This window comes from Hemicordylus capensis, chromosome 5, assembly GCF_027244095.1.
Source record: "Hemicordylus capensis ecotype Gifberg chromosome 5, rHemCap1.1.pri, whole genome shotgun sequence".
In the NCBI taxonomy this organism is placed as follows: domain Eukaryota; kingdom Metazoa; phylum Chordata; class Lepidosauria; order Squamata; family Cordylidae; genus Hemicordylus; species Hemicordylus capensis.
This window is the reverse complement of record NC_069661.1, coordinates 3,657,375-3,671,358: the sequence shown is the minus strand read 5'-3', so window position 1 is coordinate 3,671,358 and position 13,984 is coordinate 3,657,375. Positions and strand designations below refer to the sequence as shown.

The following is a 13,984-nucleotide window of genomic DNA, read 5'->3' as shown; positions in this document are numbered from 1 at the left end:
TGAAGCTCTTTCTGCCGCCGCTGCTGCTGCTGCTTTCCGCTTGCTGCTGCCTCAGCACTTCTCCTGCCTGGCCATCGCTGTGCATGCATCTTCCGAAGCAACATGGCAGCACTCTGGCCACTGGTCCCAGCTGGGAGCAGAGGCTTCATGGGAAAGTGACTGCCAGGGGAAGGGGGCCGTTCCAGTGAAGCTGCTCTGCATGGATGGATGGATGGAGACAGCAGGGGAGCCCTAAATGCTGGGATGTAAACATGTCTCCTTCTCTGCTTCTTGACCCAGGAGCTGGGAATGCGTGCAGCCCTGGAAGAGAGCAACTATCTGGATACAGGTAGGACCCGTTGGGATGTGTGAATTGCCCCCATCTTTTGAACATGAATTGCCCCCATCTTTAGCACTCGTCTCCTGGATATTCTGCAGGGCTCCAGTTCCTCCGGCCAATCCACTTCTCCACTCCAGTCCCCAGTTGGTTGTCTTGTCATGCCCAGCATGGAGACACAATAGAAGGTCCCCCATGCTTTGGATTCTGTGTACACACACACACACACACACACACACACACACACACACACACACACATATTTCATGATGTAATCTGAGCTTCTCCAGATCTTGGAGCTTTGTAAAAAGTTAAAAGTTCTGCCAGGGAAAATCTCAGACCTGGGCACATGGAAAAGTAATAGGAAGAAACAGCCGTCCATGAAACTGTGAAATCACGCCATGGTGATCTTGCCAAGACAAAACTGAATGGGTAATTGGAGCTATCATGAATGCAGGTTGAGCATGTGTGCAAAAGAGAAGCTGCATATATTTTGTAGCAGGACATGCAAAAAGGATCTCAGGATGGGCCTGATCCAGCAGGGCTTTTCTTATGTTCTTATGATTACAACTGATCCCAAGCTGAACATGAGCCAGCAGGGTGATGCAGCTGCAGAAATGGCTAATGTGATTCCACATGACTGGAACCACAGTTTCCAAGACTGTGGAAGTGATATTTCCCCCTTATTCTGCACTAGTCAGAGCTCACCTGGGATCCTATGTCCAGTTCTGGGATGCCGACACGCTGCAGGGGGTTTGGGGGGCCCCTGAGTCCGGAGGGGGTTCTGGCTTTGTTTTGGCGGGCAGCTTTGTTCTGGGGGCATTTTAACATGCCACTTCCATTGTGCCATCTCTCCCCCCTTCTTTTTTGGCATCTTACAGGCCCCTCTTCAAAGCCCAAACACAACCACACAGGGGTCTACAACCAGGACTCCCCTGGACTGGACAGGTAAGCCATTTATTTCCTGGCAGCCTGGATAAGGCCTGGCAGCCTGGAGGCGAGTCAAGGCCGTCCAGGCAGTTGAGCAGAGATGGGTAGCCTGAGGACAGCTCAGTCCATGAGTGGCTTGTCCTGATAGCCAGGGGTGGGGTGGGTGCCAACGGAGGCCTAGCTGCCTCTCGGCTCCTCTCTCTTCCATCCTACCCCGCCTGGAGCTGCATTGCCTGCAGGCTGGCCACTGGTCAAGTAGAGCGGTGCAGTTCACCTGCTCCCTGACCAATGGCCAGCCTGCAGGCAGCAGCACGGCCCTCTTTAAGGCTGGGGCCAGGCGGGATGGGAGAGAGAGGAGCAAACGGAGCTGACGGCAGGAGAGGCCCAGCTTATTGGGATGAGCTGCTCCTGGCTCCGCCTGTGCCTGATGAAGGGGCTGGTCGGTTTCCAGGTTCATCCAGACACCGACCTGGAGGAGACTCCATCAGAGGAGGAGCTGGGGCCCACCCTGGTTAAACCCTCCCCCCCTCCACCAAACCCTCAGGGCTGGAGCAGCTGGCGCTGGCTGCCCCTGCAGAAGAGCACCGGAGCCCTGCAGACCTGGTACCCCCAGCAGGGCTCCGTCCTCTTCCTCCAAAGCCCCCCTCTTGCCACCGAATGCCACTGCAGAGCTGCCGCTCCACAGGCGGGGTGCTTTCCTGGCTGCTCAGGGCCTCCCTCCCAGTGAGCCTACTTGGGAGGAAGGGGAGGCCAGCTTGGGAGCCTCCTCTGGTCTAAGGATCCAGGAAGGGGCGGCACTCTCACTGGCTAGCTAAGCCCTCCGTTGGGACCAGCTTCCTGCTGCTTCAGGAGCTCCCGTTCAGAGCTTGTGCTTCCAGCCTCGTTGCCTCTCCTGGCCCGGTTTGGACAGCCAGACAGGCCCGAGTCTGGCGCTCTGCAGGGCCTGATGCATTCCCTTGTGCCACTGCTCCTGGCTGAATCGGGAGCTGCAGTACCCCCCTGAGGCCAGTTGCAGTGAGGGCGCTGCAGTGCAGCACAGAGCAGGCCAGGCTCTACGGGCCACAGTGGCACAGAGGGTCAGGCAGCTGAGCCTCACTGCCAAAGTCCCGGGTTCGAAACCCCCAGCACCTTACTTTGCAAATGTCAGCCAGTGTGTCTTTGAGCCCCCTGGGCTTTAGCGGAGCAACATCCCATCTTGCTCGGCACCTTCTGGGTTCATGATCTGGCAGGAGCAGGACGGCAAGGAGGTCACAGCCAGGCCTGGAGAGTCCCAAACAAGAGGCTTAGAAGATCAGAATATCTCCCACCTTCCCATGGGCCAATGGCATTGCAAATGTTCATCGTATGCTTGTAAGGCACCTGGAGCATTTATGAAAAGGCAGGACAGGAATATCTTCATGGCTGCTATGGACCCCAAATACCAGACCAGAAGGCAGTTCACGTGATCGACATCAGGGTAGAACAGGCCTGCATGACCTAAGACCTGGGGGCCGGATCCAGCCTGCAAGGACTTTTTTTTGCTGCGCCCCCCACCCCCCCAGTAGGAATATGCAGCAGCAGCAGGAGCCATGAAGAACTCTTGGGCTGCTTGAGACCAGATGCCCCCCGCCCATGGACTGGAGCCTACTGGAAGCATCCCTCTCCCCTCACCTAATATTAATAATTTTTAATGTCACAATTAATGTGCTAAAACCTGGCCTTGTGCACCCCTGGGGTAGAAGAAGCCTCCTACCCTATTTCGGGAACTGGGCACACTCCCGTTTGCCATCTGTGTGTCAGTTCAAAGCAAGCTGGGGGTGGGGGGGGTGGGTTACGAGCTACGCCCCAGCTGGGAGGGATGAGTGCGCCCTCTCCAGACTCTGTCCCCAGCTCTGGAACAAGGCAGGCGGAAGGATAGCCCCACCCAGCTGGGGCTTGACAGGTGATCAAGCCCCCAGCCTGTGGCCTTGTGTTTAGCTGGCACTTGAGCAGCAAACAGGAGCACACCCTGCTCCAGAAAGCAGAGTAGGAGGCTTCTCCCACCCTCATGCCGATTGTGTGACCTGCCCTCTGATCTTGGCTCCACTCCTTCGAAGCAGCTTCCAGCTCTCAGGCAAGAGACGGGGAGGGCAGTCTTCCCCAAGGGCTCGGTCCTGCAGGGGATCTCCAGCTTTGGGGCCAAGGTGCTCATCAGAACTGTGCCCGGCCTGCAGGGGGACCAAAGGACAGGTGCAAGCTGATTCCAATTTACTCTTCCATCTGGCCGAACGGGAGCAGGCTCTGCTGGCCTCACAGGAGACGGTTCAGGTGAGTGCAGCTTTGAGCTGGTCTTGTGGGAGCAAGCATGGATTGGCCCAAACTGGTTTGCATTTGAATGGGAGACTATATGTGTGAGCACTGTGAGCTATTCCCCTTGGGGATGGGGCCCCTCCCTGGCGGCATCTCCAGATAGGGCTGAGAGACTCATAAGAAAATAAAAACAGCCCTGCTGGATCAGGCCCAAGGAAGCCTATCTAGTCCAGCATCCTGTTTCACACAGTGACCCACCAGATGCCTCTGGGAGCCCACAAGCAAGAGATATGTGCATGCCCCAATACCCATTGCTCCACAGCAACTGCTATAGAGAGGCATCTTGCCTCTGAGGCTGGAGGTGGCCAATAGCCATCCGACTAGTAGCCATTGATAGACCTCTCCTCCATGAATTTTTCTAAGCCCTTCTTAAAATCATCCAGGCTGGTGGCTGTCACCACATCTTGTGGCAGAGAATTCCATAGGGTTAATTATGCATTGTGTGAAAAGGTACTTCCTTTTGTGGTCCTAAATTTCTCGGCAATCAGTTTCATGTGATGACCCCTGGTTCTAGAGTTATGCGAGTGGGAGAAAAAAATTCTCTCTATCCACTCTTTAAACACCATGCATAATTTTGTAGACCTCTATCATGTCATATTTTTTCAGTCGTCTTTTTTCTGAACTAAAAACTGCAGAAGCTGTAGCCTTGCCTCATAAGGAAGGTGTTCCAGGCCCCTGATCATCTTGGTTGCCCTCTTCTGCACCTTCTCCAGTTCTACAATGTCCTTCTTTAGTTGTGGTGACCAGAATTGTACACAGTACTCCAGGTGTGGCCACACCATAATTTGTATAAGGGCATTATGATATTAGCAGTTTTAGCTTCAGTCCCCTTCCTAATGATCCCCAGCATGGAATTGGCCTTTTTGACAGCTGCCACGCATTGTTTCTTTTAACTTTCAACTGTCCACCACGACCCCTTTTATATGCCCGACAATTTTATCTTTGAGAATGCTTTCCATCATTTTGCCTGGCACAGACGTTAAGCTAACCAGCCTGTAATTTCCCAGATTCCTCCTACATCCTACACCTCCTCCTACATCCGTTTTTGAAAATTTGTGTAACGTGGGGTACTTTCTAGTCCTCTGGTACAGATCCTGATTGTAGAGATGTTACATATATTTGCAAGGAGGTTGGCAATTTTACATTTGAGTTTTTTAAGGACTCTCGGCGGGATGCCATCTCTCCCTGGTGATTTGTTAATTTTTAATTTTTCCAGAGAGTTTAGAATGTCATCTCTCGTCACCTCTATCTGACTCAGTTCTTAAGCCTCTGTCCCTGGGAAGTTCAGTTCAGTCACAGGTATACACTTAAGTGTCCTCTGCCATGAAGACAAATGCAAAGAACTCGTTTATATCCATATAAACGTTTATCTCCATATCCTCCTTAATAATCTCTTTCACTCCATTATCATCTAACTGACCAATCGCCTCCCTGGCAGGTTTCCTGCTTCTGGTGTGTTTTGATATTCCTCTTGATGCTTTTAGCTAAATGTTCCTTAAACTCTTTTCTCACATCCCTTTTTGTTTTCCTTGCATATCTTCTGCCAGATTTTATGTTCCTTTCTGTTTTCTTCATTTGGGCAAGCCTTCCAGTTTCTGAAGGAATTCTTCTTCCCCTTTATAGCTTCCTTTACTTGTTAACCATGCTAGTTGGCATCCTCCCAGACTTGGTGGTACCTTTCCACCTTTTTGGTATACATTTTAACTGAGCTTCTATTATTATGGTTTTAAATAAACTCCATTCATTCTGGAGCAAAGTGACTCTCCTGATTTTCCTTTTCAGTTGTCTTTTCACCAAACTCATCATTTTAGGAGTTCCAAGTCACTCTCAGCATTTTGATCCCGAGGGCGATAGCACTAGTAACACATTTCTTTTCAGTCCTCATATTGTCACCCATAATGTTTCTGTGGAGGACTCTGATCCTCCGAGGTTTTCTAGCTTGTTAGATACTATCCCTTCTTTAACATACAGTGCTACCCCACCTCAGGGGCGTAGCTAGGGGAGAGGGGCCCCGTGTTTATCCCTCTCTCTGGTAGCCCCCCCCGAGTGAGGGAGATAATGAAGAAAATGGGGGGGGTGGAGCTAGAGGGCCCTCAGGAGCTGGGGGCCCGTGTTCTTTGAACCTTTTCATTCAATTATAGCTACGCCCCTGCTCCACCCCCAATTCGCCCCACCTTGTACTTTCTATAGAGTTTCTATCCAGGGATAACAGTGTCCCACTGGTCCTCACTGTTCCACCATGTTTCTGTTATGCCCACTATATCTATTTCTTTGTTAGCAACCAAGCACTCCAGCTCACCCATCTTGGCTTGGAGGCTTCTGGCATTGGCATATAATCACCTATATGCTGAATTTAGGTGCTCATATTCACTATACCTGGTGTGTGCTATCTTTCTTATGGCCATATGATCTCTTTGACTGGCTAGCACATCCTTTTCTCTGCTTTTTATCTGGTTCTACTCTGTCCCCTTTTGGTTTATCTGAAGCATTTACACCCTCACACCTTAAGAGATAGCATTGCAGCTATTCTCCAGGCATCATTTTAAAAGCTGCTCTGCGACCTTTTTTATTTTAAGCACCAGCAGACTTGTTCCATCTTGGTTCAAGTGCAGCCCATCCCTTTTGCACAGGCTCTTCTTGTCTCGGGGCCTAACAAATCTGAACCCTTTCTCCTGGCTCCACCATCTCATCCACATATTGAGACCCCTCAATGCCACCTGTCTTGCTGGCCCTGCACATGGAACAGGTAGCACTTCAGAGAATGCTACCCTGGGGGTCCTGGGCTTCAATATGCTACCTAGCAGCCAAAATTCTGCTTCCAGGACCTTCCAATTACATTTCCTAACATGGTTGGTTGAAAATAAAAATGCTAGTGTTATAATGCCCTTAAACAAATCTATGGTGCGGCCACATCTGGAATACTGCATACAGTTCTGGCCACCATATCTTAAGAGGGACGTTGTAGAACTGGAAAAGGTGCAGAAGAGGGCAACCAAGATGATCAGGGGCCTGGAGCACCTTCCTTATGAGGCAAGACTACAGCATCTGGGGCTCTTAATTTAGAAAAGAGGTGACTAAGGGAAGACATGATAGAGGTCTATAAAATTTTGCATGGGATAGAGAAGGTAGACAAAGAAAGATTTCTCTTCCTCTCACAGAACACTAGAACCAGGGGTCATCCCACCAAACTGATTGCCAGGAAATGTAGGACCGACCAAAGGAAGCACTTTTTCACACAGTGCATAATTAACCTATGGAATTCTCTGCCATGGGATGTGGTAATGGCCACTAGCTTGAATGGCTTTAAAAGGGGCGTGGACAAATTCGTGGAGGACAGATCTATCAGAGGCTGCTGGTCTGGTGGCTATAAGGCACCCCCAACCTCAGAGGCAAGATGCCTCTCAATGCCAGTTGCAGGGGAGCAGCAGTAGCAGGGGAGAGGGCCTGCCCTCAGCTCTTGCCTGTGGGCCTCTCAGAGGCATCTGGTGGGTCACTGTGTGAAACAGTATGCTGGACTAGATGGGCCTCCTTGGGCCTGATCCAGCAGGGCTGTTCTTACGTTGGTGTGGGCGTGCACCATGTCCTCTGGCTCTTCTCCAGCACTGCCTAACAGGCTATCTAGACGCCATGTGATGTCCACAACCTTCACATCAGGCAGACAAGTCACCATTTGGTCTGCACGTGGGTCACAGACCCATCTCTGTATAGCCCTAATGATTGAATCACCCACTGCTAGGAGTCCCCCACCCCCAAAGGAGTATCCCCTGTGTGAGAGGATATGGGCTCATCATCCACGGAAGGGCTCCCATCTAAGGGAGCATTTCCCTCTTCCTCAGAATGATGTCCTCCTTCCCTGACAGCTCCATTCTCCTGATAGCTCTAAGAGAGCTATCAGCCTGGGAGTGGAATGCCTCTATCACATCCCTGAAGGTCTCGTCCATGTACCTCTCTGACTCTCTGAGCTTCTCCAGATCAGCCAGCTTGGCTTCGATGGGACCAACTTGTTCCATGAGAGTCAGGAGCTCCTTGCACCGAGCACACCCCCACGGCTTTCGCCCCTTGAGCAGATAGTCATACCGGTGACTCTGTACAATACCCTGGGAGGCGCCCCGACCCCTGCTGGCTTTCTACCGTCATGACTGGTTTTGTTGGCTGTTTAGTGTGTGTGGAGATAGCTTGTTTGCAAGTCAGGTCTTAGCTGAAGTTGTCAGCCATTCAACAGTTTAAAGGCAGCTTCCTCTGCTCCAATGTCCATTCTCCCCAGCTGCACCTTGTTGCCTCTGTTATATCCTCCTGGAGGCTGCAGGGGGCAGCCTTCACCAGGATGCTATTCCTTGCAAGTGCCAGAGAGTGAACGGTGCCTTTTTGCAATAAACGGCTTGTTGGGCAAATGTGCAGGCTGAGCATGTGGCCAATAATCAGCAAAGATGCAAGCGGCAGTCATTTTTTATTTTATTATTTTATTTTATTTTTTACATTTTATATCCCGCTCTTCCTCCAGGGAGCCCAGAGCGGTGTACTACGTACTAAGGTTTCTTCTCACAACAACCCTGTGAAGTAGGTTAGGCTGAGAGAGAAGTGACTGGCCCAGAGTCACCCAGCAAGTCTCATGGCTGAATGGGGATTCGAACTCGGGTCTACCCGGTCCTAGTCCAGCACTCTAGCCACTACACCACGCTGGCTCTCCAAAGGCCCCCAGCAGGATCCTCAAGGCCTCTTCTGCCAGCCAGAAACCTCTTAGCGACCTTTTTAAGCAGGAGGCTGACTGGTGGTGCGTGCTGCCAATCGGGCGCTCCCTGCTGCTTCCAGTTTCCCCTCTGTCCTGCATTCACTGTGGCCTCAGACAAGCATTCCTTCTCACTCAGCTGCAGCTGCCCTCTGCCAGCTGCAAAATGGGAATAATGGTACTTGCTCACCTTTCAGGGTTATTGTAAGGACTGCAGTCGGTGTCAACTCCTGGAGCCCACAGAGCCCTGTGGTTGTCTTTGGTAGACTACAGGAGGGGTTGACCATGGCCTCCTCCTGTGCAGTAGGAGACGATGCCTTTCAGCATCTTCCTAGATCGCTGCTGCCCAATAGAGGTGTTTCCCATAGTCTGGGAAACAGGCCAGTGGAGATTCAAACCAGCAACCTCTGGCTTGCTAATGAAGTCATTTCCCCAGTGTGCCATTAGGTGGCTCCCAAAGCACTTTACAAATACTTATTAGGTATTTACAAATACCTAGTGGCACAGCACACTAGCACTTTACCTTTACAGATATGTGTATACCGCTTTTCAAGAACCACCTCTCAAAGTGGTTGCATAGAAAATGAAATAGATTATCAATCAATCTCTTTATTTCGGTCAGCGACCAGCATAAGATTAAAACAAATGTAAAAGAGAGGACAATCAAACTTCTATTGCAAACAATACCACCAGATAAATTTTAAAAAGTCCTCCTCAGCATAGATCAGGATACTAAAAATACTACTAAAATAATTGGAGATAAAAGAGGCAGCAGTATTTCCTACTTATGAGGCTATTGCACAAAATCAAAACTCAACCAGTTGCCTTCTCGACTCCTAAATCTGAGGGGGGTTAAACAATTCAGGAGCTCTGGAAAATATTGTCATTAAATTTACAGCTGATATACAGGTGATACCAGTACCTGCATGCCCACCTGCAGCTAGCCACATTATGGCTACATAATCCCCTTATCCCCAAAGAGCTCACTAACTAAGAAGAAACAGAAGGTCGACTCCAGCCACAGCCACTGGAGAGATGGGGTGCTGAGGCTGGACAGGGCCAGTTGCTCTCCCCCTGCTCATTGCCGGGGAATCTCCACTTTAGCAGGGGGCTCTTTGCTCGGTTAGGAGGGGCCTCTTAAGAACAAACGCTGCCTTTGCAATGAAGAACCAGACTTGGACGGCTTTTTAACTCTCTCATCGGTGGCTCACATTCCAATGGCGAAAGCAACCCCCATGCATTTTGGCTGTGACTCCGATTCCAATGGCTTGAAGGAGCCCCCAGCCATCAAAGGCCCTGTTGACCCCCAGGGTGCCAGGCTACAGAAACCATGGGGCAGAGGGCACTCTGCAGGATCATCAAGGGACCGTGCTTACAACACCAGCCACATTCCCTTGTTGCTTCCTTATCTCTGCACAGAAACATTTGCCTCAGTCTGAGCCAGGGCTAGTCAGGATAGGCTTCGCAGTCAGAGGTACACCGAGGTATTTTGGGAGCGTGGACCTCAAGGCCTTTGGAGGCCCCCCTCCCCTGCAAATTTAGCATCATTGCACTCAGCCAGGTGGCCACACCACCCGGGACAGACTGAAAAGGATTTGGGGGCCCCCAGGGGGTGTGGAGGCCCTGGACTTCGGCCCCAAAGTCCAGGGGTAAGAGCGCCTCTGTTAGCAGTGTGCACTAGCCACTTATTCACTATTATTTATTTATGTATTTATTCGATTTCTATACTGCCCTTCCAAAAAGGGCTCAGGGCGGTTACCCACCCACTTCATTGCAGAGGATGTCGCCGTGCCTGCAGACAGGCCTGCACCCCTTCCCTCTGTGCTCTTCCCCTCCCTAGCAGGAGTTTCAGGAGCCTCCAGAGGGCACTGACTGGGACATTCAGCCTTCTGTGTCTCCTTTTGGCTCAGATCCTGCAAATGAAGGTGCGCAGGCTGGAGCATCTCCTGCACCTGAAGAACGTCCGGATCGACGACCTCTCGCGGCGCCTGCAGCAGGCAGAGCAGAGACGGAAATGAGCCCGCCAGCTCCACTTCCCTCCTCCCAGCTGTGACTCCCCAGCCTGCCGGATGGTTCCCAGATGGCCAGACCTGTCTTTCCCCCGAGTGCCCACCTCTTCCTTTGCAAACAGCTGCCTTCGGGCTCCAAGGAGGCTGAGATGTCAAAACAAAGTCGGTCAGAGATCCTCATTGGGGAAAATAAGTGATCTCTCCAGCTGGCTTAGGGACCCAGGTGTCCAGTGCAGGGGAGACAGAATCCATGGGAAGAGCTGGAGGAGCAAGAGGAGCCCGGGAGAGGCCAGCAAGCATCCCATCGCGGGACACACGGATGTCCTTTCCACATATCCCCGGGGCAGACCCCAGGGCGGAGGGCTCCTCTGGTGGGTGCCGCTCCGGCTGACGGCTGCTCATTCTCCGTGCTTGTGGTGCTGCTCAGGGCCCGGAGGCAGCAGCAGCCAGCTTGTTGGCCTTCCCAAGGCCTCTTCCGAATGAGGAGTGGCAGAGGAGCTGCCCAGAGTGCCCCAGGCAGGACGCCCCCTCTGCTCGATCGGAGGGGTTGGCCATCCTGCTTGCCCAGCAGGGGACCTGTGCCCCATCAGGCCTTTCAGGGGGTCAACCAGCCCCCCCCCCCCCCCGCGCAAGGGCCACCTGGCCCTCTTGTGTAATTATAGCGGCTTGCTGGTGACTGGAACAGCTGGCGGGAAGCAGGAAAGCTTGGGGTGGCTGCAGACAGAGCGGCAGGCGGTTTGGGGCAATCTGGGTGGCTGCTGGCAGGCAAGGGGCAGGAGAGCCGTCCCTGTCTGCTTGGAGGAGCATCGCAGTCCTGCTGCAGCCTCCGAGGGAGATGGCCCTCCTTGTGGGGATACAGCTGGCACCTTCTCTCTGGGGAGAGCCTTGCCACACAGTCCTTCCTTGGAGGGGAGGGAAACCCCACCCCTCGGCTTTGGTGGGCCTTCCCGTTTCTCTTCTCGCCTGGCCTGGGGAGCAATCCAGGAGGCTCCTTTCTTTCTCCAGCCCATTAAGCTTTCAGGCAGCTGGTGGGGCAGCCGTCCCCTCTGGCCCTAGGCGTGCAGCAGGCAGAACTCCTGCCGTGGCTTTTCTTCCTGCGGATGCTGCAGTTGGAGTTGCCACCTTTTCTCTAGCAGGGAAGAAGAAGCTGCCTCCAGAACCTGTTGGCGTTGTGCATGCAGAACCCTCCTCCCAACTGTGTGTGCATCCCTTGTGGGTGTGGAGTTCTTCCAAGCACACCCGCACTGGTGCAAATCCCCGTCACCACCCTTGCTACTGGCAGGCAAAGGGGGAGCTGGGTCCCTTGCAGATCCAGACGCCCATGGAGCCAGGGCATTTACAGAAGGGTCTTAGCAGCTGCACACCCGCCTCAGGGAGCCCGGCTGCAGTCCCTGGGCCGGTGGTCTGCAGGCAGGCTTGCTGTTTGAGAAAAAAAAGTGCACAGACTAACAACCCCCTTTTATGCGCTAATAAAAAAGCAATCGTTGCAGGCTGCTACTCAAGAGGATCTTTCTGGCGAGTTCCGGTTGAAGCTTCTGGACACCTGGAGCCCCTGCTTGCATCTGGCCATCTCTGTTCTCCTTGGAGCCTCCCAGCTCCACATCCCCTCTGGTCATGATATTAAGCACCTCTGCCGATTTGGTCAAGCTGGTATGAAGACATATGTCTATCGTACAAAGTTAAAGAAGTTTTACAGTCCTGCCCTCTGCTCATTTTATGTTATTGCACCCTCCCCTGGCCCGTGTTAGGGATCTCTAGCCTAATCTTTAGTACCTTCACTGGACTACAGTTCCCAGGGTTCTTCAGGGGGATCTGTGACACTGGTGTAGAAGGGATTCCAGGGTATAACAGCACACCATCCGTGGGTTCCCCCACCTTGACACAAGCAGGCTGATGGGGTTCAAATTTGGGTCTCCGGATGCTGTTTGACTACAACTCCCCTCATCCCCAGCTGCACATGGCTGCCTCTGCTAGATTGGAGGTTAGAGCATGAGTTCCTCTGCCTTGACCACTGTGCTTGGGGATGATGGGAGTTGTAGTACAGCAACAGCTGGGGACTCTTGAGGTAGGGGGCAATACAGCTGAGACATCTAGACTACTGCTTTGGGGTGTGGTGTGGTGTGAGGAAAGTATAAGAGGAGTTCAGAGTTCAGGCATGGACTTGTTATCATCGTATATCCACCAAGTCTCAGGGGTTTGTGGGTTAGATTTTTTAGGATATGCAAGAATGGCCTTTCGTAAGAATGCCTCTCCACTACAGAGGTCATATGGAATTCAGTCTCAAACAGACCTCCTTTTCTATTTCTGTGCAAGCGTCAGTATCTGCTGTGTGGGCTCTTTCCATTTAGCTCTCATTGTGATCTCTCTATTTGACAGACATCTCAGGAACTACCATGCAGATCTCAGGATTTTCTAGAAGCCATTTACTATTGGCTATGTGCGTGTCTGGCACTGCATTGCTGTTGCAAGGGTGATTCATAAGCCACTGAGATTTCCTCTAGTGCTCCTGGAAACCCCCTCTTAACTTGCTGTCCAGCAGCACCTGAGGTTCAATCACGGGGCCGTTTTTTCTTCAGGAAACGGACACAGGCGGAAGCTTTTCAGTGCTTTTGGGCAGCTCTGAGTGCTCGGAAAGAGCCCAGACCATCACCGGCCACCCCAGAGGCTTCCAGGAGCTGCTGACACTCCAGCTGCCTCCATTACCGTGGTTCATGGATCTTCCCCAAGCACACGGCCCTATAGAAAGGTGGCCTCAGGAGCAAGGGCCCTGGCAGCCACCCCCCACGGGACCTTCCAGGAGGAGGCAGACCCACCAGGCCCACCCAGCCAGGCTGCCCCTGAGGAAAGAGGCCAGTCACTTCCCGCAGACTTGTTTCCCTCAGGACCCATGGGCACACCCCATGGAGGCCTAGGCCAGGGGGGCTGGCCACCTTGGCTCTCCAGCTGTTGCGGAACTACCACTTGCAGTAGATTGTGGCTGGGGATGATGGGGGTTGTAGTTCAGCATCAGCTGGAGAGCCAGGGTTGCCCACCCTTGGCCTAGGCACACGTCATCGGCGCACTCGCAAGACACATGGAGAATGCCAGAGTCGCTAGGAGAGAGGGTCACTCCTGTCAGTGCAAAGACCTTTGCCAGGACAAATGGAGTTGCCACACGGAGCAGTTGTCTTTAATACATGGGGGTGATGCTAATGTTGCCTTTGACTCATGTTGGGTTGCTGGGGGGGTGAGGCTTGGTGCAGAGTGGAGTGCTGGGCATATCCTGGTTGCTTCTTCATATAAAGGCCGTCTGTAGAATTTGCTGCATTAAAGACTTCCCTCTCTGCTCGTCCCTCTTCTCTGTTCTTTGGATCCTAAGGGCGTTTGGACACCTAAGGCAGGGGTTCTCAGAGCTGGTCCCCCAGATGTTGTTGGACTATAGCTCCCATCATGAAACGGGAGATGATGGGGTGATGGGAGTTGTAGTCCAACAACATCTGGTGGTGGGGGGAGGCTGGTTGAAAACCCCTTGAAGTGTTTTCTGAAGCTGCTACTTTGTAATACTTGGAATGCCCACTGCCATTTATTCATTTTATTTTTATTTATTTAGCATATTTGTATAATGCCCCAAACTCAGTCCCACCTTCAGAATTCTGCACCAACACTGGCCATACATTCACAGAAGTGGCAAGGCAT

General features: G+C 52.3%; 1 protein-coding gene across 2 annotated transcripts in view; it reads left to right on the top strand.

The window, feature by feature from the left end:
• Window positions 1-13,640, top strand: part of SPEF1 (sperm flagellar 1) — a 28,705-nt gene extending 15,065 nt beyond the window's left edge. For both annotated transcript variants that reach the window (XM_053258216.1, XM_053258217.1), the window contains 4 exons: window positions 280-328; window positions 1,198-1,264; window positions 3,439-3,532; window positions 10,211-13,640. In XM_053258216.1, the coding sequence (XP_053114191.1) occupies window positions 280-328; window positions 1,198-1,264; window positions 3,439-3,532; window positions 10,211-10,318 (318 nt within the window). In that variant the 3' untranslated portion in view covers window positions 10,319-13,640. The remainder of the gene's footprint in view (window positions 1-279; window positions 329-1,197; window positions 1,265-3,438; window positions 3,533-10,210) is intronic.
• The last annotated feature ends 344 nt before the right edge of the window (window positions 13,641-13,984 follow it).